At 43.3% G+C, this 26,186-nt stretch overlaps 1 protein-coding gene across 3 annotated transcripts; it reads right to left on the bottom strand.

Annotated features, from left to right (window-relative positions):
• Positions 1-111: 111 nt before the first annotated feature.
• Positions 112-26,158, bottom strand: TPMT (thiopurine S-methyltransferase). Of its 3 annotated transcripts, none has more exons than XR_006717024.1 (10): positions 26,044-26,129; positions 21,097-21,280; positions 19,800-19,892; positions 14,582-14,714; positions 10,084-10,136; positions 9,176-9,250; positions 3,258-3,343; positions 2,924-3,033; positions 911-955; positions 112-253 (listed from the first exon to the last, which is right to left on the bottom strand). XR_006717024.1 is itself a non-coding variant. In XM_045497279.1 (10 exons), the coding sequence occupies exons 3-10, from the start codon at positions 21,234-21,236 to the stop codon at positions 141-143; spliced, it is 738 nt and encodes a 245-aa protein (XP_045353235.1). In that variant the 5' UTR covers positions 21,237-21,280; positions 24,220-24,583; positions 26,044-26,123; the 3' UTR covers positions 112-140. The 3 variants fall into 3 exon arrangements, 2 of the variants coding, with proteins under 2 accessions (XP_045353235.1, XP_045353236.1); XM_045497279.1 differs by lacking the exon at positions 2,924-3,033 and adding an exon at positions 24,220-24,583 and having other exon boundaries at positions 26,044-26,123; XM_045497280.1 differs by lacking the exon at positions 2,924-3,033 and having other exon boundaries at positions 26,044-26,158.
• Positions 26,159-26,186: the final 28 nt, after the last annotated feature.

The following is a 26,186-nucleotide window of genomic DNA, read 5'->3' as shown; positions in this document are numbered from 1 at the left end:
ATACATATTTCTGAGCAAAGCTCTGTTACGTGATTTGTGAACAATTTTTTCTCAAGAGTCATCCAGTATATTTTCGTGCCTTAGGATAACTATCAATTGCCCAAAAACATGTTGATATTACTTGTTTTTACTGGTCTCATTTACTTTTCCGTAAGTAGATACAACTTTTCAACAATGTAGTCAATTCCCCAACTTTTATGTCGTTCTTCAAAAACATCAACCTTCTCAAGGCAATGAATGTTGCATGTTGAACCTGAAACAAGAAAGGGGAATGACTTTCTAAGTTGATGAAGAATGCGATAGGGAATCTTCTAAAAACACATCAAATGATTTAAAAGAAGTACTGAAGATGTTTCTTTGCCTTTGAATGACAATGGGGAAATGCTAAGAGCAAACTCTGGACTCTGAATCACCATCACTACTTACAACTCCTAAGACCTAAATTAAACATACCATCTCTCTGAAAAGAATTCGATGCCTTTAACATAACACGCCGCTTAGCTAAAAAGGCATATCACAGAGATCTGTCCCTTTTCTAGGATAAAATAGTCTTCAATAAAATGGTTTGACTTTGATTTTATACACTTCTAGACACTAATTTGGGGCGCCTGGGTGGCTCAGTGGGTGAAGCGCCTGACTCTTAATTTTGGCTCAGGTCATGATCACACAGTTGTGAGATGGAGCCCCTCATCCGGCTCTGTGCTGACGACCCAGAGCCTGCTTGGGATTCTCTCTTTGCCTGTCGCTCTCTGCCCCTCCCTCTGTTCGCATGCTCTCACAAAATAAATAAATAAATAAATAAATAAATAAATAAATAAATAAATAAATAAATATTTAAAAAATTGCTAGACACTAATGGTTACCAGGTCAAAACAGACAATTGCTTTTATTTAAAATATAAGTAACTTACCAAACAAGTTGTTAATTTCAGCATCTGGAACATAAAACGGTGGGCCTAGGTGAAAGAGAAACATGGTGAAGAATAATTTCCATAGATGTAATTCTAAAGAGAAATTCTCAGGGCCCGCTTCTCAGTCTGCTTCCAGTGACCTAGGTACACTCATTCAATACACAACATAATTTCCCTTACATATTAACACCCAGTGCTCATCACTACGAGTGTACTCCTTACTCCCTACCACCAATTAAACCCATTCCCCCACCCACCCCCCATCCAACAACCCTCAGTTTGTTCTCTATAGTTAAGAGTCTGTTTCCTGGCTTGCCTCTCTCTTTTTTTTTGCCTCATATGTTCATCTGTTTTGTTTCTTAAATTCATATATAAGTGAAATCATATGATATTTATCTTTCTCTTACGGACTTATTTCACTTAGCATAATACTCTCTGGCTCCATCCATGTTGATGCAAATGGCAAGATTTCATTCTTTTTCACGGCTGATTGATATTCCATGTGTGTGTGCGTTTGTCACATCTTCTTTATCCATTCATTAGTCAATGAATATTTGGGCTATTTCTGTAATTTGGCTGTTGTTGATAATGCTGCTACAAACAACACCGTGCACGTATCCCTTCGAATCTGTATTTTTGTATCCTTTGGGTAAATACCTAGTTGTGCAATTGCTGGATGACAGGGCTATTTTTAGTTTTTTAAGGAACCTCCATACTCTTTTCCAGAGTGGCTGCACCACTCTCATCAACAGTGCAAGAGGGTTCCCCTTCCTCTGCATCCTCGCTGACACCGGTTGTTTCTTTTTATTAATTTTAGCCATTTCTGACAGGTGTGAGGTGATATCGCATCGTGGTTTTGACTTGTATTTCTCTGATGAAGAGTGATGTTGAGCACCTTTTCATGTGTCTGTTGGCCATCTGGATGTCTTTGGCAAAGTGTCTATTCATGTCTTCTGCCCATTTCTTAATTGGATTTATGTATTTTGGGTGTTAAGTTGTATCAGTTCTTTATATATTTTGTATACTAACGTTTTATCCAGTAGGTCATTTGCAAATATTTTCTCCCATTCCATAAGCCGCTTTTGGTTTTGTTGATTGTTTCCTTCTCTGTGGTCCAGTTTCATTCTTTTGCATCCTGTTGTCCAGTTTTCGGGACTTGGGAACTTTTAAATCAGAAAGAAGCTGATGAACAAATTCCTTAGTGTTTCCTTCATCTTCTGAGTATTGATTTTCCTTGACTCCAACACTCACTCACACTGTACACATCCCTTCCACTTTGCTGCAGGCCATTTACTTTTAAGAAAATTGAGCTGCTGCCCCTTTCATGAGGTGTTGTGAGTCCCACTCTCAGATAGAGCCTGTGGTGTTCTGTCCCCAGAGGCCTGGCCTTAAGCCTCCTATTCAGGAATGGAATTTAAATCAGATTAGTAGCAATGAGGTCTGTCTCCAATAATTTCTATTTCTATCTGATTGTTCCAGACTTAATTATAGACCCTAGGTCTCATTTTTTATATTATAATTATTTTTTTACATTTATTTATTTTTGAAAGACAGAGCACAAGTGGGGGAGGGGCAGAGAGAGGAGACACAGAATCCGAAGCAGGCTCCAGGCTCTGAGCTGTCAGCACAGAGCCCGATGCGGGGCTTGAACTCACAAACCGTGAGATCATGACCTGAGCCAAAGTCGGATGCTTAACTGACTGAGCCACCCAGGCGCCCCCCAGGTCTCATTTTTTAAATGAGGTTTTAAGATCTGATTTACTCAAATAGAAAAAAATACTAGCATATGTAAATATTTATAAAATGTCACACTTAAAACATCACTTTTCTAAGTTTAAAACAAAGATTGTTATTCAAGAATGCAAGAAATTATAAAATTTTAGAAATTAAAAAATATAGTTTAGAGATTTTTCTGCACACCTCCGACCCCCCCCCAGTATCCTCATCCCGCCCATCTTCCCGTGAGGATGTGTCTGGGCCCCTAACCCATCCCTACCACCAGGGATGACCCACATATGCTCTACCCAAAGCAGGGCAACCAATCTCTCTTCCTTCTACTCCAGAGCTCATGAGATTTCTTTTACATTAGGGCCATCCGTTCCTCCTCTCCTCTACAGTCTGAGCTGTGAATGGCAAACAAAATGGAATATGAACGAGAAAACTTGTGGGAAGTGGAAAAAAACATTTACTGTTTCCATTAGCCCAAAGCAGACTTTTCTTCATGTATAAAAGGCAGTATTCTTCCTGTGATCTAAATCAGGAGCATATAATGCTATCCATGTCATAGAATTAAATCAGGAAAAGAGGCAACACCTTTGAAAAAAAGAAAAACAACAAAAAACTTTACCTGGATGTTTAGTGGGATCATAAGAAAGAACAGCCAAGAGGTAGCGAAACCCTTTCCTCGTTAGGGACAGCATTATATCTGTATAGCTAAAAAGAACACAGCAAAGTAAGGTGTTACATTTCTCTTGTTTTTTTTTTCAAGTTTACTTATTTATTTTGAGAGAGAGAGAGAATGAATCAGCAGGCGAGAGGCAGAGAGAGAGAGGGAGAGAGAATCCCAAGCAGGCTCTGAACTGTCAGCACAGAGCCCAATGCGGGGCTCGATCCCATGAACCACGAGATCATGACCTGAGCCAAAATCCAGAGTCGGACACTCAACTGACTGAGCCACATTTCTCTACAAAGGCAAAGCCTGTAGGCGGGTGAGAGGCAGGGAGGGAAATCAGGTTCACTTTCACCTACATTACTGAGTTAAATTCTTGTAAGGACTATCTGCAGTCGATTCGCATTCTAAATGTCAGAAACCGGGTCTGCAAATTACGTCACCCACCTAAGCTGGGAAACAGTGAAGCTAGGAATCAAAAGCAGGCTGGCTTCCAGGGCTCACCCGATCAGAAGATGTCACATAGAAGTGAGCAGAGGCTCCTTCTGGCCTGACGGGGTACTCGGAGGCCTGTCGACTTGGAACACATACCGCGGAAGCGCTGTCAGCTCTGGGGCAGGGCCTCCCAGACCAGCTGGGTGTCAGTCACCTGAGCACTTGCTGACAAAAAGGATGCTTGCACTCCATCCTTGGAGCCTGATCCGGTAGGGGTGGGGCTAGTGGGGGCCGGGAAGGCTGTAGGTTAACAATATTCCAGGTGACTGGGTCCTCTCCAGGGGCATATATGTAAGACTGTGTACAAGACAACTCAGTTCCTCTACTGAGTTGGAGAGGGACAAGACTCACAAAGAGGCAAAAATTCAAGGGAGGGTGAAATCAGAGCCCTGCAGGCACAGCATGAATGATGGGTGCTATGGGCACAGTCCTTGCCATACGTGTCCCGCCTGGGGAGCAGGGGATGCCCCTACCCAGCCGCGTCTGGTCGGTTCAGAAAGGGGGCCTGACTCGGACGGGCCCATCGGCAGAGTGACCCCAGTACAGCATGCTGAGTTGGGCCATCACGTGACTGCACTGGGGACCGGAATCGAGACACCCAAAAAGGAGGTGCTGGTTAGCTGTCGTCATTGTACGGAAAGCTGGAGCTTTGGGGGGCTGTGCTGGGGTGCTGGTGCTGGGGGTTGTGGGAAGTCAGGCATGTGGGAGCAGAAATGGAGGAAGCTGAGGTCAGGTTAGGAGCACAGAGAGGTAGAGACACTGAGGGACAGGCAGACAGAGACAGACAGGCTGTGCAGCTCTGAGAGAGGCCCCCTGACTCTTGGTACAGCGGTTTCTACTGGGCTTGGATACACTGTAATCCCTGTGCACAGGGAGTATCTGGGGAGGGGATCAGCATGGGGATTAGGAGCATGCACTTTGCCAGGTGTGTGAGCATGAAGCCCAGTTCCTGCACTTAGTGGCTAGGAAAGCTTGACAAGCTCTCAATCTCCCTATGCCTCTATGCCTCAGTTTTGCCCTCAGTAAAATGGGGATAAGACTAGTAACTGACTCAGGGTTTTCCGAGTAGTCAGTGAGTTTATACACATGAAATGCTTGGAACATTGCCTGGGGTGTGGTAAGCACCCAGGTTAGCTTCCGTTATTCTCTTTAGTAGACTCCCCCAGTTAGGGCTGGCTTGAGTGGGTTGTATGTCCTTGTAAGGAAAGCATGGGACCAAAGCAAACTTTTTTCTTTAAAAATAAAAAAAAAAAAAAAAATTTTTTTAATGTTTATTTATTTTTGAGACAGAGAGAGACAGAGCATGAATGGGGGAGGGGCAGAGAGAGAGGGAGACACAGAACCCGAAGCAGGCTCCAGGCTCTGAGCTGTCAGCACAGAGCCCGACGCGGGGCTCGAACCCACGGACAGTGAGATCGTGACCTGAGCTGAAGTCGGACGCTCAACCGACTGAGCCACCCAGGCGCCCCTCTTTAAAAATTTTTTAAGGTTTTTATTTATTTTTGAGACAGAGAGAGAGAGAGAGAAAGAGAGAGAGAGAAAGTGAGCAGGGCAGAGAGAGGGAGACACAGAATCCGAAGCAGGCTCCAGGCTCCTAGCTGTCAGCACAGAGCCTGACGTGGGGCTCAAACTCACAAACTGAGATCATGACCTGAGCCCAAGTTGGACACTTAACTGAGCCACCCATGTGCCCCACTAACAGATCTTTACTTAACTTTCTGATTCTTGGTCTTAAGAAGGAAGAATTAACTTGTCATCCCCAAGAAGGGGATCAGTCAGACTGGTTTGGCAGGGTTTCTTAGGACTGACATACTTCATTCCTTTTGGAATGTGGACTTTCTCAGCCACTTTCAAGAAATTCAGAAAAATGAGAGAGGTACACCCCGCTGATTCATGTTAGGCAGGAGACCTGGGAGCAGCCAACATCTCAGGACTTGCCTGTATGCGGTCAAAGCAGAAAGATGCCCAGTGTTAATGACAAGAATGAGATAAGGTATTAACATGTTAAGTACCAGGACCAAGATAAAGAAAAAGATCTTTCTATTGGCTTAAAGTAAGTTGTTATTCTGGTAAGAGAGGCCAACATGTTCTCAGGTGTACTTGGAGCTGTGATCTCTCTCTCTCTCTCTCACACACACACACACACACACACACACACACACACACACACACACGGCTGGGCTCGAGGAAAGACAGTGGGGGAATCAGGGAACCCAAGCCAGGACTGGATTCCCTACTCAAGACTTCTAGATGGGGATCTCACTACTCTTTATTAACCATGAAATAACAGTCCAGAGGCCACTTAGATGGTCTTTATATCTAACACAGAGGAGGTGATAGTGGCTGGTAGGAAACAATGTATTTTCTTTGCTCTGCATCTAGTTTGCTTTCATTTGTTTATTTTACAAGTATTTATTAAGCTCTGACTATGTGCTAAATATATACTCTGCCAGCCAGCGGGAAAATAACACAATGTGCATCATCTGTGCCCTCATAGTGAGCTCTGTGACTCCCAGTTCGCTCCCCACTGCCTTATGGATTTTAACCACACAAACCAAAGCCCCGAGAAGGACTAGCCTCAGAGAGGATGAACATCCTCAGGGCATAGGAAACACCTACAAAGGCAGATGCTTAGCAGAATCGGGGTCAGTATACATATGTGGTGTATTATAAATAAAGAGGCTTCACGTGGTACTTTAAGTTGATAAAGGACACTGATGTCCCACAAGAAATGCAATGCAAACACTGGAATGTGATGCAGATGTTTGAGAGAAAGAACAGAGCTAGGAATATAAAAACGGTGAGGGCAAATACCATGTATGATTTTTTCCGTGATTTCCCCATATATATTTAGGACACAGTAGGAACTCTGCGCATTTGTTGAATAACTGAATGACAGTAAAAGAACTGATGTGCCTAGTAAAGACCAAGGGTAAGAGATAGGCAGCCACAAGCAAATGCTAACGATGGTCCCTTAGGGAATGACAACTTTTAGGTACATGAGGAAGGGGAAGGTTCCAGAAAAGAGGTGAAGGAGAAGGAGTGGTAAAGAAAGAGAGAGGGGAACAGAAGCGAGAATTATCGCCTAATGGGGCGCGTGGGTGGCTCAATTGGTTAAGCGGCTGACTTTGGCTCAGGCCATGATTTTGCAGTGCATGAGTTCAAGCCCTGCATCAGGCTCTGTGCTGACAGCTCAGAGCCTCAAGCCTGCTTCAGATTCTGTGTTTCCTTCTCTCTCTCTGCCCCTCCCTCAGTCATGCTCTGTCTCTGTAAATAAACATTATCACTGAAGGAAAATATATATTAAGAAAATGTGGCATGGTGGGGGGCTGGCTGGCTCAGTCAGTGGAGCATGTGACTCTTGATCTCAAGATTGTGAGTTTGAACCCCATGATGGGTGTAGAGATTACTTGAAAATAAAATCTTTGGAGTTACGTGGATGGAACTGGAGGGTATTATGCTAAGTGAAATTAGTCAGAGAAAGACAAATATCATATGACCTCACTCATATGAGGACTTTAAGAGACAAAACAGAGGCACATAAGGGAAGGGAAGCAAAAATAATATAAAAACAAGGAGGGGGACAAAACCTCACAGGCTCTTAATTATGGAGAACAGAGGATTACTGGAGGAGGTGTGGGAGGGGGAATGGGCTAAATGGGTAAGGGGCACTAAGGAATCTACTCCTGAAATCATTGTTGCACAATATGCTAACTAATTTGGATGTAAATTTAAAAAAAAATTAATAAAAAAATAAATAATTAAAAAAAAAGAAAATGTGGCATGGTCTACTTAAAGAAGATTAGGTTTGGCAATAAGCCTTACTCCTGAAACAATTTCTTTAAAATAAATTATTTTGGCACGCCTGGGTGGCTCGGTCGGTTAAGCAGCTGACTTCGGCTCAGGTCATGATCTTGCGGTCAGTGAGTTCAAGCCCCGCCTATTTCAGATTCTGTGTCTCCCTCTCTCTCTGCCCCTCCCCTGTTCATGCTCTGTCTCTCTCTGTCTCAAAAATAAATAAACGTTAAAAAAAAATTAAAATTAATTATTTTATTTCACTGATGTGCATGGAATCCTAGTCTGCCTCTAGGGACACCTGGGGGGCTCAGTCGGTTGGGTGTTCGACTCTTGATTTCAGCTAGGGTTGTGATCTCGTGGTTCCTGGAACCCAGCCCTGGCACGGGGCTTCCTGTTGACAGGGCCTGCTTGGGATTCTCTCTTCTTCTGTCCCTGCCCCTCCTCTGTTTACGCTCTCTCTCAAAATAAATAAACTTAAAAAAAAAAAAAAGAGTCTGCCTCTATAGGACTAAATAATTCAACATTTATATACTATCTCCAAGTAAGCATGTGAATGATATTTGAATTGGAAAGTACATGGGAGAGGCCATTACATAGTGTGCTTTCTCATTTTATTTTCTAATAAGACGAGGTGTGATAAGAATGGTCAATAACAAAATCTCTGACATAATAGCAGCTAATATTTAGCAGTTATGGAGAGCAGACAGGCACTTCCCACACATGTCTTTCCTTTTAATCCCACAAGCACCCTTGCAGATAGAATAACGTAGGGATCACGAGCGTGGGCTTTGACCAAACTCCCTCGGTCAGAATTTCAATTCTGTTGTGTTTTAGCTGCCTAACTTTGCCCAAGCAACTTAATCTCTTTGTTTGTTTTTTTAAATTTTTTGCAATGTTTATTTTTTCCATTTTTGAGAGAGAGAAAGGGAGAGAGAGAGAGAGCGAGCAAGCGAGCATGAGTGGGGGAGGGGCAGAGAGAGGGAGACACAGAATCCAAAGCAGAGCTGTCAGCACAGAGCCTGATGCGGGGTTTGAACCCACAAACTGTGAGATCATGACCTGAGCTGAAGTCGGTTGCTTAACCGAGGGAGCCACCCAGGCGCCCCAAGCAAGTTAATCTCTTTGACCATACTCTCATCTGTAAAATGGGAATAATGGTAGCATATACCCCACAGGGTTGTTTGGTAGATTCCAAGTGTTGATAGAATGTTTCCAGCAATGGCTGGCCCAGCAAGTGCCAGACAGCGGCCACCTGGTGATGTCAGTGGAGGCGGACGGGGTGGTGTCAGCAGGTGAGCTGCTGTTGTGCAGAGTAAACTGAAACCTGGTGAAGGTGAATCCTTTGATCAAGGCAACACAGCTCAGAAGGGACGGTGCCACAAGCCTTGTCCCAGGTCTGCATGGCCAAATCCTACCCTTTCACACAAAGGGGGTTTTGGACGTAGGTCTTCTGAGGCCGGACACAGTAAGCTATTTCAAAATAGTAAAAGTCTAATTTTCTGGAGCTCAGAAAAAGTACAGCGTATTAAATTAAGAAGGCCAAAAAGGAAACGCCAACAAATTAAAGAAACCAAATTACTAACCATTTACGATCGCCTGGGTTAACAGCAACTAATGCTCCTCTATCCCAGATCCTGTCGAATCTGCCAATGTTCACTCTGTCAGGAAGAAAAAGAAAGAATACAACAGCTTAAATAAGAAAAATCAAATCTTGAACAAGATGAACAGCGCCCCCCGTGGTGCATGCTGGTATTTCGCCGGCTGTTAAGGATCTCCTGTCTGCTTTTTCAGAGCCTCCAGGGACGTGTTGAGGCGGGTATGGGGAGCTCCTTCCAGTCGTAGGGGCCGGTGGCAGGAGCCTCCCCCTTCCACTCTGACCTGGGAGCACGAAGGAGGCCCCGAGAACTATGTGTGACAACAAATATCTGGGACTTTCCGGAGATGGGATGTCACCACATTTTGCACTTCGAAATTCCTTTCTGTTACAGACCAGGTGTGAAGCGGAGACATTGTCTTGCTCTCCCTTCCTTTTCCCCTACCTGCCTAGAGTTGTAAGACTGTTTTCCATGTTCTGGAAGCTATCCAGGGACAAAGATAATCAAGTGTGCAGACACGTAGGCTGTAGCAAAAAGAACGGCAGAGCACAGATTCAAATCAATGCTACCGCAAGTAAACGGGAGGAATACAAAGACTTTCCCCCACCCAGTGCTGCCTGGCAAGCATTCAAGTTACTAAAGGTGCAGAGGTGCTGGGGCGCCTGGGCGGCTCAGTGGGTTGAGCGTCTGACTTCGGCTCAGGTCACGATCGCACAGTTCACGAGTTCAAGCCCCGCATCAGGCTCTGTGCTGACAGCTCGGAGCCTGGAGTGTGTGCTTCAGATTCTGTGTCTCCCTCTCTCTCTGACCCTCCCCTGTTCATGCTCTCCCAAAAGTAAATAAACATTAAAAAATAAATTTAGAAAAAAAAGTGCAGAGGTGGTATTCGGTCCTACCTGGGAAGATCAAAAAGGTTGCAACAGTACAGTGAAATGTTCCCTGAAGAACTCTGTAATGAAAGTCAAGGAAAAAAAAAATCAGTTTAGTTAGGAGATAACTGAATGGTGAAGGAAGACAAAAGGGGCAAAGTAAAAGTGGTAGGGAGAGAATACCACCACTTAAACATGAATGTGGGGAGCCTGGGTGGCTCAGTCAGTTGGATGTCTGTCTGCCTTTGGCTTGGGTCATGATCTCACGGTTCATGAGTATAAGCCCTATATCAGGCTCACTGCTGTCAGTATAGAGCCTGCTTCAGATCCGCTGTCCCCTTCTCTCTCTCTGCCCCTCCCCCACTCTCCCTCTCCCCCTTTCCCTCTGTCCCCCCCCCCAAAGTAAATAAACATTAAAAAAAAACATGAAGAATGTGGGGCTCCTGGGTGGCTCCGTGAGTTAAGCATCCAACTCTTGATTTCGGCTCAGGTCATGATCTCAGGGTTTGTGGGATTGAACCCCTCATTGGGCTCTGCACTTATAGTGCAAAGCCTGCTTGGGACTCTCTCCCCCCCACCCTTCCCCTGCTTGTGCTCAAGCTCTCTCTCTCTCTCAATAAATAAATAAACATTAAAAAAATAAACATGAGGGGCGCCTGGGTGGCTCAGTTGGTTAAGTGACTGACTTCAGCTCAGGTCATAATCTCATAGCTCGTGAGTTCGAGTCCTGTGTTGGGCTCTGTGCCAACAGCTCAGAGCCTGGAACCTGCTTTGGATTCTGTGTCTCCCTCTCTCTCTGCCCCTCCCCCACTCACACTCTGTGTCTCTCTCTGTCTCTCTCTCTCTCTCAGAAATAAACATTAAAAAATAATAAACATGAAGAATGGAATTGTACTGCAAATAATTTTTTTTATGGTGCTTTTGTTTTTTTTTTTTAAGACCTATATGGGTTCTTTTGGATCAACTCTAAGAGAAAAATCAGAGAGAAGTTAACCCTGAAGAATTAGTTAGCTATTATACTTTTCAGAGCTTGTTCAATCTAAACAGTATTTACTTTAGCAGACCCCTGATATTTTGACACTGTTAAAGATAAGTAAACAGGCCAACCAACTACCAGGCAGGCAGATAGAGAAAGGCCAGATTAAAAAAAAAAATTTTTAATGTTTATTTATTTTTGAGGGAGAGAGAGGGAGAGACAGAGTATGAGCAGGGGAGGGGCAGAGAGAGAGAGAGAGAGGGAGACACAGAATCCAAAGCAGGCTCCGGGCTCCGAGCTGTCAGCACAGAGCCCCACGCGGGGCTCGAACTCGCCGCCTGTGAGATCACGACCTGAGCCGAAGTTGGACGCTTCACCGACTGAGCCACCCAGGTGCCCAGGTCAGGTATTTTTAACATCATTTCATGCAAAGTGCAGTTGTGTGGACTGACCTCTCCCTCCTCGCCCTTCACCCTCACCCCACCCCCCAGGCTTCTCACATCCCTGGACAGCAGAGTCCATGTCACGTTACTCCCCCCGGGCCACGCCCCCAGCCCACTCCCCTGTAATGTTAGCAGAGACATCCAGACACCGTTTCAGAGGCTGCCTCTCATTGGCCTTTCCCCGGGGCTGTCAGGCAGCTCCCTGTTGTGTCTTCTGGGTTCTCACGTTCTCAGGCACACAACCAGAACAGCACAGGCCATCCTGTGTTCAGTGTTTATACCCGCGCGGCTCTGCTCTACCAGCCTGTCCTCACTGCGGTCAGAGGCTGTGCCAAATTCACACCCGCTCTCTAGAACCCGGGATAGTTCTGTCCACAAGGTGCTCAGGCAATGAGCTGATGAATGAAAGAGAGCAAAACCAGGGGTCCACAGGCAACTGTCGGATTTTATTCTGAAATGACGCACCAACGGAGGCTTACAAATAGACAAGGGTCTCTAAAGACCAGTCTGGAAGCACCGTGGGGGGGGGGGGGGGCCACCCAGAGGGGTGGGCATGTCAGCAGGGAGGACAGCCAGTGAGTCTCAACTTTGGGAAGCTTTGAATAGTACTGATCCCCAGCCCCACCCTTAGAGTTTCGGATTTAACTGAGCTGGGCTGAACCCTCAGATGGGGAATTTTGAAAGATCCACAGACCTTTGCAAATGTGCCCCCGGGGCTGAGAACCATTGCTTGCTCCAAGACTAGTCTCTGAACTGAGTAAACCCTGGGATTCTTAGATGATTTCAGGATGGGGGTGGGGGGCAGGGAGTGGGGAGGAAGCTGTAAAATGAAGTACTATCAAGCCTCCTACTAACCCACAGTTAGTTTCAGATATTTAGAAAAGAGTACTTTGTGAGAGACTGAATGTACCAGTGGAACACGGCCAGACCATGTAGGACTAGAGAACTTGGACCCGTGACTTCTGTGGCCGCTAGCCTGGGAAACCAAAGCACAGCCTTTGCTGCGACGATGTGTCATTGGGTTCTAGGGGTTCCTGGGTGGCTCAGTCAGGTAAGTGTCTGACTCTTGATTTTGGCTCAGGTCGTGATCTCAGGGTCGTGGGTTGGAGCCCTGTGTCGGGCTCTGTGCTGAAAGCACAGAGCCTGCTCGGGATTCTGTGTGTCTCTCTTTTTCTCCCTCAGCCCTTCCTTGCTTACATGCTTTCTCTCTCTCTCTAAAAAAGTAAAACAGGGGTGCCTGGGTGCCTCAGTTGCTTAAGCGTCCGACTTCAGCTCAGGTCATGATCTTATGGTCTGTGGGTTCAAGCCCCACATCGGGCTCTGTACTGACAGCTCAGAGCCTGGAGCCTGCTGCAGATTCTGTGTCTTCCTCTCTCTCTGCCCCTCCCCACTTGCACTCTGTCTCTCTCTCTCTCAAGAATAAACATTAAAAAATTAAAAAAACAAAAAACCAAAAAACAGCCTCACTCATTCCCATTTGGGTGGTCTTTTATTCCCACATTATTATCCCAAGCAGACGAAGCTTTCTACCTGGCTCACTGTGGTCAGAGGACGAAGACCACTCCCAAATCCGTCATTTCCAGCCCAAACGTCGCCCGGAGACACAGAGCCATTTGCCAGCTACACCTTCACCATCACGCAGGCCTCTTAAACTCACTTTTTTAAACAAGTAATCTCTAACAACCAGGAGATTAAGAGTCGAACGTTCTACCAACTGAGCCAGGCAGGGGCCCCAAACTCATCATCCCCAGAGGAAAACTCATTTGCTCTGCCCTTTGAGCTTGTTTCTCGTTTATTCTCTGCCATCCATTCCAGTCATCTGGGCTGAAAGGGCAAACTCAGCTCCCCCCTGATTCCCACTCAGTTAATCTTAAATCCTGCCAGTGTAACATCCTAAACACTGCTTTGAGCCGCCTGTTCCTCTATACGCCCTGTGGCTTTCCCGGCGCCAGCCTTCAGGAGCTCTTCCCTGGCCCTCCGCACGCGGCCTCCCAGCTGGTCTCTCTGCTGGGAGGCCGCTTCCCTGACGCCCCAAGGGTCGTTCGTCTCAAAAGAAAATCTGGCTGCGTCAGGCTCCAACTTAAAACCCTTCCTGCACAGGATGAAGGACCAGCGTCACGGGGCATCTGAGAATGTGTACTAGACTGCCTGACCATCACCACACTTCAGCGAGCCCTGCGAGGCTGGGTTAGGGGACTCTCCTGTCTATTCCCTTTATACCCTGTGTCGTTACACCTAGCTCTGTGTGTGACCAACAGCTTTCTCTGTGTTTCTCTTCTCAGCTAACAGATTCTTTAGGGCAGGGACTATGTTTTGATCTCTTTAATGTCCTTTGCAGGGAGTGGCACAAGAAATTCTCAGGAATGCCTGTTTATAAATAAAACTAACAAACCCAAATCAAAATCATGATTATAGATAGGCTTTGACATCAGCTATTAAAAAAAAATTTTTTGTGTGTGTGTTTGTTTTCTTGAAAGAGAGAAACAGAGCACAAGCGGGGAGGGGCAGAGAGAGAGGGAGACAGAATGCGAAGCAGGCTCCAGGCTCTGAGCTGTCAGCACAGAGCCTGATGTGGGGCTTGAACTCACAAACTGTGAGGTCACGACCTGAGCCAAAGTTGGTCACTTAACCAACTGAGCCACCCAGGCACCCCAACATCAGCTCTTTAATACATTTGTGCACATCTAGCTATCGCCTTTCAAGCCCTAGTTCTTTCTTTTTTTTTTTTTTTTTTTTAATTTTTTTTTTTTCAACGTTTATTTATTTTTGGGACAGAGAGAGACAGAGCATGAACGGGGGAGGGGCAGAGAGAGAGGGAGACACAGAATCGGAAACAGGCTCCAGGCTCTGAGCCATCAGCCCAGAGCCTGACGCGGGGCTCGAACTCACGGACTGCGAGATCGTGACCTGGCTGAAGTCGGACGCCCAACCGACTGCGCCACCCAGGCGCCCCAAGCCCTAGTTCTTTAAACGCTATAGTGTCCTGGTGAATCTGATAAAGTGGGGTCACATGACATCTGTACAGTAACTTAACTTTCTCTAAGAGAAACCTTTTCCTGGGGGTGGGGCGGTACAGAAATACTTATTTACCAAAAACAAAATATACCTTGAATACTTTGGCTCCAGGAATTTCCATGATGGGCTCTTCCGAGTAAGAAAGATTCTGCTCTGTAAAAAATTCCCGAATCCCAAGCTCACTGATTTCCACACCCATTACACAGTGTCCTCGGTCTGCAAACCTGCATGAAATCATGTTATTCACACTTAAAATTTTTATTTTGGAGACATTACTAAATAAAAGAGCATACCCCAATAAACATTCAGTTCCCTTAATTTTAAGGGATTAGCATAAACTCAGGTTCACAGGGTTTCACAGAACTTGTAGGGAAGTGCATCTATGTATTCTCAAGCTTAGTGCTACCTGGAATTCTGAAAAATTGATTTACATGACCTTAGGAAAAAATTAAAAATTTGAAAACTTATACCTTAAAACATGGGTCTGTTACAAATGGATCTGATTAGAAGAGTTTCTTATTTAAAAGCATTCTGTGGATTAGAAATGCTTTTTAATTTCTCTAAATTAGCCCTGTCCATTAAAACTTTCTGTGATGACAGAGGGGTCTGTACCTGTATTGTCCAATCCACTGGCCACTAAGCACATTGGCCACTGGGCATTGGAGATGTGGCTAGTGTGATTTAAATTCAAATCGTCACACGTGGCTAGGAGCCATGGTACTGGGCACAGGGCTCTATGATGTTAGCGTCCATTTCTATAATCTTACAACTTCCATTTACTTACCATCAACACTATCCAGAAATGTATCGAATTGCCATATACAAATAACTAGTGTTTTCCTTCTAAGTTGTGTAATTACAGAATTCACAGCTGTGGGATCTTGACTCCGGGGGAAACAGCCCCAGTAGCACAAATATCTAGGCACAGTACTGATTCATGTCAAATTAAACAAACACATACAGTCAGTTCTGCTATAATGCAACATAGGCATCCCTAAAAATCACTGTGCAATGCAAAATTATGCAATAAAAATCGAAAGGCTTATGGGGAAAGTGGGGGTTGGGGCACAAATAAAAAAACTTTGTCACAGTGTAACATTATTCAGCCATTTGGCACGGAGCCTGCTTGGGATTCTCTCTCTGCCCTTCCCCTGCTCATGCTGTCTCTGCCTCTCTTAAAAATAAATAAATAAACTTAAAAAAAAAATGAAATCTTGCCATTTGTGACTACATGAATGGACCTTAAGGGCATTGTGTTAAATGAATTAAGTTTAACAGAGAAAAACAAATACAGTACAGCCTCACTTATATGTAGAATCTAAAAAAAAAGAAAGAAAAAAAGGCTCATAGATTCAGGGAACAGACAGGTGGTTGCCAGAGGCAGGGGCAGAGTGTAGTCGAAATGAGTGAAAGGGTCAAAATTCCCAGTTAGAAAATAAGTAAGCCATGGGGATGTAATGCACAGCATGTTATACAGTATTATAGTTAATGCCATACTGAATATTTGAAAGTTGCTGGAAGAGTGGATCTTAAAAGTCCTCATCACAAGAAAAAAAAATTCTCCCACTATGTATGGTGAGGGATGTTAACTAGACTTATCGTGGAGACCATTTTGCAATATATACAAATATCAAATCATTATACACCTAAAACTAACGCCATGTTATATGTCAATCATACCTTAATTTTTTTTTTTTTTTTTGAAAAGCGGTTACACATTTGCCATAACTTAACTCTGTGACTCCGGATTTTCTCAAAAATATACAGTGAAAATTTAGAAACAAACTGCATAAATAATACATAAGAAAAAAAACAATTCTCGTCAGTGCCACATTATTAAAAAGAAGACAGAGGGTGCCTGGCCGTCTCAGTCAGTAGAGCATGTGACTCTTGACCTTGGGGTTGTGAGTTTGAGCCCCACGTTGGGTGTAGAGATTTCCTAAAAAATAAATAACATCTTACCAAAAAAGGGAAAAAAAGAAGAAAGACAGGAACCTGATAGAAATGGTGGCACAGTTTTACGCCTGTTATATGGTTACAAAATATATAAATACTAGCGTGTGGCAATGTGACATTGAGAAAGACCTGAAGCTTACTCATAGAAGTGAACGTTGGAAGGGAGGCAACTCGTAAGTTATTGTGCACTGATAGAATGGGGGTGACTGGAAAGTTCTAACAACAGCTGTGGATAGGAGTGGCTCACAGCACACAGGTGAACTGAGGTGTCCGGGAACTGTGTGGGGTGTGTGCATGGGTGTGTTTTGTCCCTTCACACACAGCTGCCTGTAGTTTTCTGCTCTTCCTTCATGTTTCTTGTAGATGAAATTGCACGTAAGTGAAGGTGAAATTCACGTCACGCTCAAATCGTCCCCTGATTTATCAGTGGAGTTAGAGTGAAAACAGAATTTTCAAAACGAGGTATAGCAGAACGGATTGTACCTATTGTCCACACAAGACTACCACTTTCAATGAGGTCAGAGCGTGAACTGTTTTACAGCTCTAGAATAAACATATGAATAACTGGTCTTTCATATTTCCTCCTAAATTCATAAGTTAATATACAGGGAATATTTTATTTTATTATTTATTTATATATTAAACAATTGAAAAAAAAAGTTTTTTATTTCCTCCTAAATTCATAAGTTAACATACAGGGAATATTTTATTTTATTATTTATTTATATATTAAACAGTTGAAAAAAAAAAGTTTTTTAACTTTTATTAAGTAGGTTCCACGACCAATGTGGGGCTTGGACTCACCACCCTGAGATCAAGAGGTGCATGCTCTACTAACTGAGCCAGAGAATTCCCAGGTGTCTCCAGGGAATTTTTTTTTTTTTTTTAATTCTTCCTACAAAGTTATCCAAACTGGCTGTGAAGATTTTTATTTATATTTGACATATGGAAAACAAAATATAGCCTATTATAGAGTGGCATAGGCTGGATTATATTGGAATATACCATCCTTAAAAAAACCTAAGAAAATGTCTTAAACATTTTATTTTAACACTTTTGGGCCTCACCTCATAGTTATCTATTCACATCTGGTATCTGTACAGACCCTAATACACAAATTAGATACATAAATGAAAAATCTTCTAATATAATAACTTACTCGCAATTCTAACAGCTTAGTTGTGGTATTTTTTTTAATGTTTATTTATTTATTTTGGGGGGGGGTATGTGCTAACATGAGTGGGGGGAGGGGCAGAGAGAGAAGAGGACAGAATCCCAAGCAGGCTCCACGCGGTCAGTGCAGAGCCCCACATGGGGCTTGAACTCACGGACCGTGAGATCATGACCTGAGCCAAGATCAAGAGTCAGATGCTTAACCGACTGAGCCACCCAGGTGCCCCAGTTCTGGTATTTTTGTTACACATGACTTTGGGTCCAAATATCTGACAATCACATTTAATTGTCTATTTACTCATTCCATTTCCTAATCTTGTCTCAAAACCTCTGCTAGTGCTAGATGGTTAGTACTTAACCACAGGGCAATAAGACCGTCTGTTTCTAGAGTTAATGCTTTTCTTGTAAGGAGTTTCCAAAGCAACTCTTCTGGTTTAGTGAGCTGGTTGGGGATATGTCTAGTAATACAGTTTAAATATTCTCAATGTCATGGCCACACTAGAATCTTAAGCCATGTCAGCCATGTCACAGGTGCTCAGCTACTACAAGTTGAGCCTGTGGGTGTGCTGGCTGCAAGAATGCCACATCTGTACTTGAAAATCAGCTCCAAACGCATTCATGTTTTGTGGGTCAGCCACCTACATTTTTATAGGAAATGGAGCATCTTCAAGTCGCTAAATTTTTCATTTACTAATCTTTTTAATACTTTAAAATTTTCTTTCCTGCCTAATGATCAAAATTCTCAACATTCAAGGTTATAAATTAAAAAAAAAAATTTTTTTTAATGTTTATTTATTTTTGAGAGAGAGAGAGCAGAGTGTAAGCAGGGGAGGGGCAGAGAGAGAGGGAGACATAGAATCCGAAGTAGGCTCCAGGCTCTGAGCTGTCAGCGCAGAACCCGACCTGGGGCTCGAACCCACAAACCGTGAGACCGTGACCTGAGCTGAAGTCAGACACTCAACCGACTTAGCCACCCAGGCACCCCTCAAGGTAATAAATTAGTGGTACTTCTTAGCAGGTCTGTGCATGATTACCGCAACTGAGTCATATATAGAAGACGATTGCCAGGTTTGTGATTTTAGGATAATCTACAGTAATAGTGGCTTGCTAATTAAAGTGAGTTCTCTCCACAGAGAATTACTTACAAGAAATACTTTCCTCATCAACAGTTTTGTAACAATGATTCTTGAAAACAATTGCCTATGTGCTTGTAGTGGGAGGGGAGAGCTGAGTTGAACCGTGGGCTACATGTTGTATTGCCCAAGAGTTGTAATTCGTTTTGAATTTTTCTGACCACCTCTAATCAAACTATCTAAAACTAACTCATCCAAATTCCTAAACCACAGGGGCGCCTGGGTGGCTCAGTCGGTTGAGCGTCCGACTTCGGCTCAGGTCACGATCTCACGGTCCGTGAGTTCGAGCCCCGCGTCAGGCTCTGGGCTGATGGCTCGGAGCCTGGAGCCTGCTTCTGATTCTGTGTCTCCCTCTCTCTCTGCCCCTCCCCCGTTCATGCTCTGTCTCTCTCTGTCCCAAAAATAAATAAACGTTATAAAAAAAAAATTTTTTTTAAATAAAAACAAATTCCTAAACCACCTACAAAAATGAAACTGCACAAAGATGTCGCAGACCTAAGAGAAAAGGCTAGCCGCCTGCATGCCTTGAGACCCCACCACTGGTTCCAAATTATAATTATATTTATAGGATTATAAATAAATGATAATTTTTCTTACAAACCCAATAAAGAAAGGCCACACCTCTGTTTCTGCTGTGTCTTACTGAGAATATTATCTCTACGAACCCAGCAGTAATAATCTACCAAAAATAAAGGATCCCTGTATATTTCCTGAGAGTGGAGCTTTTAAACCTGTATCTTTTAGGGGCGCCTGGGTGGCTCAGTCGGTTGGGCGTCCGACTTCGGCTCAGGTCACGATCTCGCGGTCCGTGAGTTCGAGCCCCGCGTCGGGCTCTGTGCTGACAGCTCAGAGCCTGGAGCCTGTTTCAGATTCTGTGTCTCCCTCTCTCTCTCTCTCTGCCCCTCCCCTGTTCATGCTCTGTCTCTCCCTGTCTCAAAAATAAATAAATGTTAAAAAAAATTTTAATAAACCTGTATCTTTTAAAATATTCACCTAAAGTATTTGTCATCAAGTCAAGAAAGTGTGTTAACGCTCATCTGCTCTTACCATTTCATCTCAACTGCTTTTCCACAAAGAGGAAAAAATACTCTCAGAACATTCTCGCCTTTAAGGAAAGTATCCAAATGCTTCTTTAATAATCTGGGGAGAAAAAAAAAGATTTGTTTTCTTTAGCCTAATGCACAGAGGAAAGGATTACAATCACATGATGCTAAGTACTTTTCACGCACTTTCTCACTTAATATCCCCTACAACTTTACAAAATAGGTAACATTCATTATTACACTCTCCAGTTTACATAAGAAGAAAAAGAAGGTTAAATAACTTGCTTAGTCAACAGATAGTAAGTCATCTGACATCTGACTTAACCCTGGAACTTTCCTCATTTGTAATTAAAAGTTATTTTTCTTGGTTGATAGGTTTTAAAAATTCTTTATTAATTCCCCAATGTATGCATGTGTGTGTGTGTGTGAGAGAGAGAGAGAGAGAGTGAGAGAGAGAGAGAGAGAGATGGGGAGCCGCTGGACCCACTGAATTTTTCAACATTCATTTTATGAGAAGCTATCTAAATGTGTACTCACGTCTTAGACTCTGGAAAGTTTAATTCTGTAGTTAATTCCCTCTGTAGAGATGTGGCTCTTCTAAGGCCACCCACATGACAAAGATAACCCATATAATGGCTCTGGGAAGATGCCCCAACTACCACTCAGTGTGCAAATACAGTGATAGTGATGATGATGATGATGATGCCGTCATCCCCTGGGAAGTAAGAGTAGCTGCCTAGAACAAGTCTGACCACTTTACTTAGCACTGGCCCATGATACATTGCTACTGCTTCAAAGCTTACCAATACTAACACATTGCTCAGCATCCTATTTCATGTATTAATTTTTCTCAGCTTCTTTTCCTACATACAGGAAGAAAAAGTATTATATAGATAACACTTTACATTTGAACACACGCTATTGGAAAGCAAAGTCAGAACATCACCATCTTTCAGTATAAAGAGATACACGCGTTAATGTGGGCATCTGCCATATATATAAATGTGTATGACCAACAACATGCGGATGCTATAGGGGCTTAAAAAAAGACATATTTCATAAATCTCAGATGCCTTCAATTGTAAGACACCATTATCTATACCCCCTGGGAAGAGCTAACACTGCTGATAAACCTAAGACATGCCAGAGATGCGCTGTATTTCAGAGACGATAAAAGGTGAAAAATTAAAAACATACACTTTATAATCAGTCATATATTGTGTACCTATATTATTATTTCTATTTCCAAAGTCAGTTTCTGATGGAGCATTTCTCTGTTATATATACCAAACATTTCTTACTGATGTCCTTGTTCTTGATGAAATCCAATTTTGCCGTCCACCCACTTTTCTCGCCATTCTTCCAGAGTTAGTACTCGGTTTTTCTGTACCTCGGTATCGGGGTACTCTTTAACATCAATTAAAGTGCTTGTATCATCCATAGTTTCATGCACACCTTTGCCTTACAAACAGATGCCTTAAATGCCTGCAAGGAAAATATTCACAATGTTGTCATTTAAGGGCATCGCAATTCTATCGATAAATGAAATAAAAACCCATTATCTTTATTCTCTGTCTCTCTCTCTCTGCCCCTCCCCTACTCACAAGCACATGGCAGTGTTCTCTCTCTCAAAATAAACTTAAAAAAAGAAAACCTATTATTGTTAGCAATATGGCTTTTAAAAATATTTCAACATCCAAGGAAAAGCCATCCAAAAGATTACTTCTCAGTGAGCCTAATTGTAGAAGCATACCTCATATTGCTTATTAGGAAGGATCTTTAAATAAACTGACTTACATCTTTAAAAAATGCTTATTTATTTTTGAGAGAGAGAGAGAGAGAGCATGCATGCAACCACACGCATGCAGGGGAGGGACAGAGGTAGAGAGAGAGAGAATCCCAAGTAGGCTCTGCACTGTCAGCACAGAGCCAGATGCAGGGCTCAAACCCACGAAACATGAGATCATGACCTAAGCCCAAACTGGGAGCTGGATGCTTAATTGACTAAGCTACCCAGATGCCCCAATAGACATGGCCTATTTTTGATCAAACATTTGGAGTACACATTATTATGACCAGTTAAATACTATTCACAGCTGAACCACATAGTATTCTATGATTACTTTTCTGTACAACTTTTTATTTTCTAGTTAATAGCTGTCTTACTTTTTCATTTATATAAAATCCCTATGTACCTGTTACTAGTTCAACTCTAAGCTCTACCAATTGTCCCAATCTCCTATCAGTACACTCTCAATCTCTTATCAGATATTCTACCAATAGCATCATCTTGGAGGGGACTCTCTGGGAGCCTTCTGGCCTGGATGTTCCCTGTTCCCACTGCATAGCTAGCATTCTGGGATCACTCTTGTTCATCACCCTGAAGATCTCCTTCTCTTTTAATGATTCCCTTTCTTTTACTCTTTTTTTGGTTATTCACCCAAAAGGGTGAAGCACAACTTTCAACAGCTTTCTAAGAAAGGGTGCACAGGAGAAAAGGTTTTTGTGATTCTGCATGTACGACATGTCTTCATACTATTCCAGATCCTTGATGTATAGTTTTGCTGGGTATAGAATTCTTGGTTAGAAATCTTTTCCTCTCACAATTTTGAAAAAAGTAGTTCCATTGTCTTCTAGCTTCCAGGGGTATTGCTTAAGTTCAAAGACGTTCTGATCCTGATATTTTCCAGAAGGTCAATGTTTTGCTCTCTCTCAAGGCTCTTCTTTGACCCTAGTTTTTCTGATTTCATAATTCTGTGCCTTCTTTTGAATCTGCTTTCAACAATTTGGCTGAGTTTTTTAATCTGGAAATGTCACATCCCTCAATGCTGGCAACATTCTTGAATTATTCAGATAATAATTTATGTCCCTCTTTTGTTTCTCTTTCTCTTTCTCAGACCTCTTTTATTTGGCCGTAGAGCCTCCTGACCTAGTATTGTAAATTTCTAGTATTTTTGTTCCCATTTTCCAGCTGTTCATCTTTTTGCTCTATTTTCTGAGAGACTACCTTAATTTTTATCCTTCTACCTTTCTATTTAGTTTTTAAACAAAATTTTTTATTTGGTTTTTCTTTCCTGCTATCAAGTCTTTAATTTTCAAGAGCTCATTTTTTTGTTTCTGATGTTCTTTTTATATTACTTTGTTATTTCATATATAGAATAGATGTAATATTTTCTCTTATTTATCTGCATAGTCTGCTGCTTATGAGTCACTTTTTCTGTTTTTTTGTCTTCTGTCTTTCCAACTAGTGACTTTCCTTAAATGCCTAGCAATTCTTTTTATCTGCTCATATTTAAGAGCAGTACCAAAAAGCTGATTAGATGTTTAAGTATGTGGGTGGGTTCACTGACTGTAAGCTGCACCTTAAGGATGATGTGAGTGGATTTCATTTGGAAACCTAGATGTCACTATCTTTGTCTTCTTTTGACTGGGCAGACTTTCCATAGATGGATCTCTCAGTCCCTGTGATAAGGATCAAGTTCTTGAAAGCCATGGTTCTATACTCACATAAGAAAAGGACAGAAGTGAGAGGGCCCCAGCATTCAGTTTGCTTGTGTTCAATTAATCTCCATTCTCAATATGGCACTCAAATCCCCAACTGTGTATTTGTATCTCCCTAGTCCAGAGACTCCTTACCTTCTGCAGGGAATAAACTCCCCAAGTCTGCTGGTGTGGCAAGAGACAGACACCTTGTTGCAGGGAGTTGGTAAAGGGATCTGGAGATTTAGCCTTTTCTGAACCAGAATTTCAAGTAATGCTCCTAGTTTCAACCACACCCTTCCACGTCCCAGAGAAACCTGGTGCTGCTACTTCCTGAGCATTTGGGGGATTCTATAATGCGAATGGGGTTGCTTATTGGCTTTCCCCAACACTGGTTTATAGCTTAGCTTTCCTGAGGGGTGCGTGGCTGGCTCAGCTAGTAGAACATGTGACTCTTGATCTTAGGGTCATGAGATCAAGGGTCATGAGTTCAAGCCCCATGTTGGGCATGGAGCTGACTTAAAAAAAAAAAAAAAAGAATTTAGCTTTCCTCAGTCTGCAAAATCCTTTACCACTTGTCCATCTGCAGTTTTATGGTTTTTGTCTCACCTGTCCTCCCTACCCTATTGCTGTTTTGGTGGGGTTTTAGGAAGGTGCAAAATTAGATATGTGGGTTTGATATCCCATCTCTATTCCATAAGTTGGTGTTTTCAAATAACTTTTCTTGCAGTTTCTTTTTTGCATGGGAAAAGGCACACAATGGAACTGGGGGAAAAAAAGACACTTAAATATAACTGCAAGTCCCTCTGAACATATGAGGAAAATGCCTGTCCTTTCAATGTGAACGTTGTTATACTAAGGACAATGTAACACCAATAATTCTAACATTCTAACATAATTATTTGAATCATTAGTGAAACTATTTTAGTTTGGAGTATACTCACATGCTACTATTGGTGGGTTTAATTTAATGATTTATCAATGAGAATAGTAAACATCACGTAAGAGCAGGTGTTTCTGGAAAAGTTCCCTTTACTGCAAAGTTTGGTTCTAGTGTGCTTAGGATTTAAGGAGAAGGCACCTCCCTTGTAACTGGGAACATAAATTCACTTCTCAGCCAACATTTGTTAACAAATGCTTTTGCAAGGTCCTGCTGATGTCAGGAGGTGACTTTCAGTTTTCTGAGAGGTCGGGGGAAGTATCTGATTACATTGGGTACAGAAAAGCAAAAAAGAGGAGCAGTGTTGCCATCTACATTTTCAGCAAGAAACTCTGGAACCTCAGCTTGAGCTCTCATAAAGCAGTTCTCTATTTAAAACAAAAAGGAAACAGAATTTTATCATAAAACCAGGGCAATCTGGAATTGCACACTTCTATTCCTTTCACACAAACTTGAAACAAAAGTTAACATCATGTATATAACTTAACCACCTCTTAGCTGTTCTAAGAGCATCACAGTGGATACTTGCCCACGTGCTTTTTTAGAGAAATAAAACGTTTCTTTTTATAACAAGATAAAAGGGTGAATTATAGGGTTGCCTGGGTGACTCAGTCAGTTAAGCATCCAGAGTCTTGATTTTGGGTCAGGTCTTGATCTCTCTGTCGTGAGAGCCCCTGGGGGGTGGGGGGGCGGTCTGTGTGCTGGGTGTGGAGCCTGCTTAAGATTCTCTCCCTCTACCCCTCCCCCACGTGCCCAGGTATGCTCTCTCAAAAAATTAAAAAAAAAAAAATTTTTTTTAACGTTGATTTATTTTTGAGACAGAGACAGAGCATGAACGGGGGAGGGTCAGAGAGAGAGGGAGACCCAGAATCTGAAACAGGCTCCAGGCTCCGAGTGGTCAGCACAGAGGCCGACGCGGGGCTCGAACTCATGGACCGCAAGATCATGACCTGAGCCGAAGTCGGCTGCTCAACCAACTAAGCCACCCAGGCGCCCCTCAAAAATTTTTTTAAGAAAAGTGCAAATTATAACAGTCAGGAAAGGCAAAATTCACAATTACTCCTACCCATACACAGAAACAGATGTGCTAGTTTGGCCCCCAAGTCCTCCGTGGGTGGACTCTCAAGTCTGGTTTCCTCTCTAACCTCTTCAAAAAAAAATGTTTCTACTTTCGATTTATTTTTATTTATTATTTTTACAGAGAGAGCTCGCATATGAGCAGGGGAGAGGGGGCAGAGACGGAGAGAATCTTAAGCAGGCTCCAGGCTCCTGAGCCGGATGCCAGGTTTCATCTCACAACCCTGGGATCATGACCTGAGCGCTAATCAAAAGTGGGCCACTCAACCCACTGAACCACACGGGCGCCCCCTAGATTTATTTTTAAATGTTGCTAAGTTGAAGAATGACTTCTCTAAGGTGCAAAATTTCAAGAGTATGGCTCTTAAAACATGCATACAACTGTATAACAGCCTTGGAGCAAGACAAAATCTTTATGGCACCCCAGTTCCCACCCCCCTACCCCTACCCTCACCCCTGCCCTCGCCCCCAGAGCATCACTGACCATTAAACGAGTATTTCTCTTTTCTTAAAAACTACTAATAGAGGACGATGCTTTGGGGGCACTTTAAATCCTGGACTCAGAAAGGTCATTCACGGCGCGACCTCGTTATTCCCAGATCCCACTCTGCTTCCTGATCCCGTTTCAGGGCGTACATTGCTGGGCTGCCCATGGTCGTCAGGATGCCCCATTCCGGAATCCGACCACAGGCTCGCACCCAGCAAGGCTAGCCATTTCTCCCGCACCCTTTCCGCGCGCAACAGAGCCTACCTCGCGCGCAGCTCGCAGCCGGGACCCCGCAGCTGGCTCCCGCGCCGCCTCCCGCGCCGCCTCGTGCCCGAAGGGCCGGGACTCCGCGCCCCGCCCCCGGGCCCGCCCCCTCCCCGGAGTCCAGACCCCGCCCCCCGCCCCAG

Source organism: Leopardus geoffroyi, chromosome B2 (assembly GCF_018350155.1).
Source record: "Leopardus geoffroyi isolate Oge1 chromosome B2, O.geoffroyi_Oge1_pat1.0, whole genome shotgun sequence".
Lineage (NCBI taxonomy): Eukaryota > Metazoa > Chordata > Mammalia > Carnivora > Felidae > Leopardus > Leopardus geoffroyi.
This window is presented reverse-complemented; position numbering and strand designations above follow the sequence as displayed.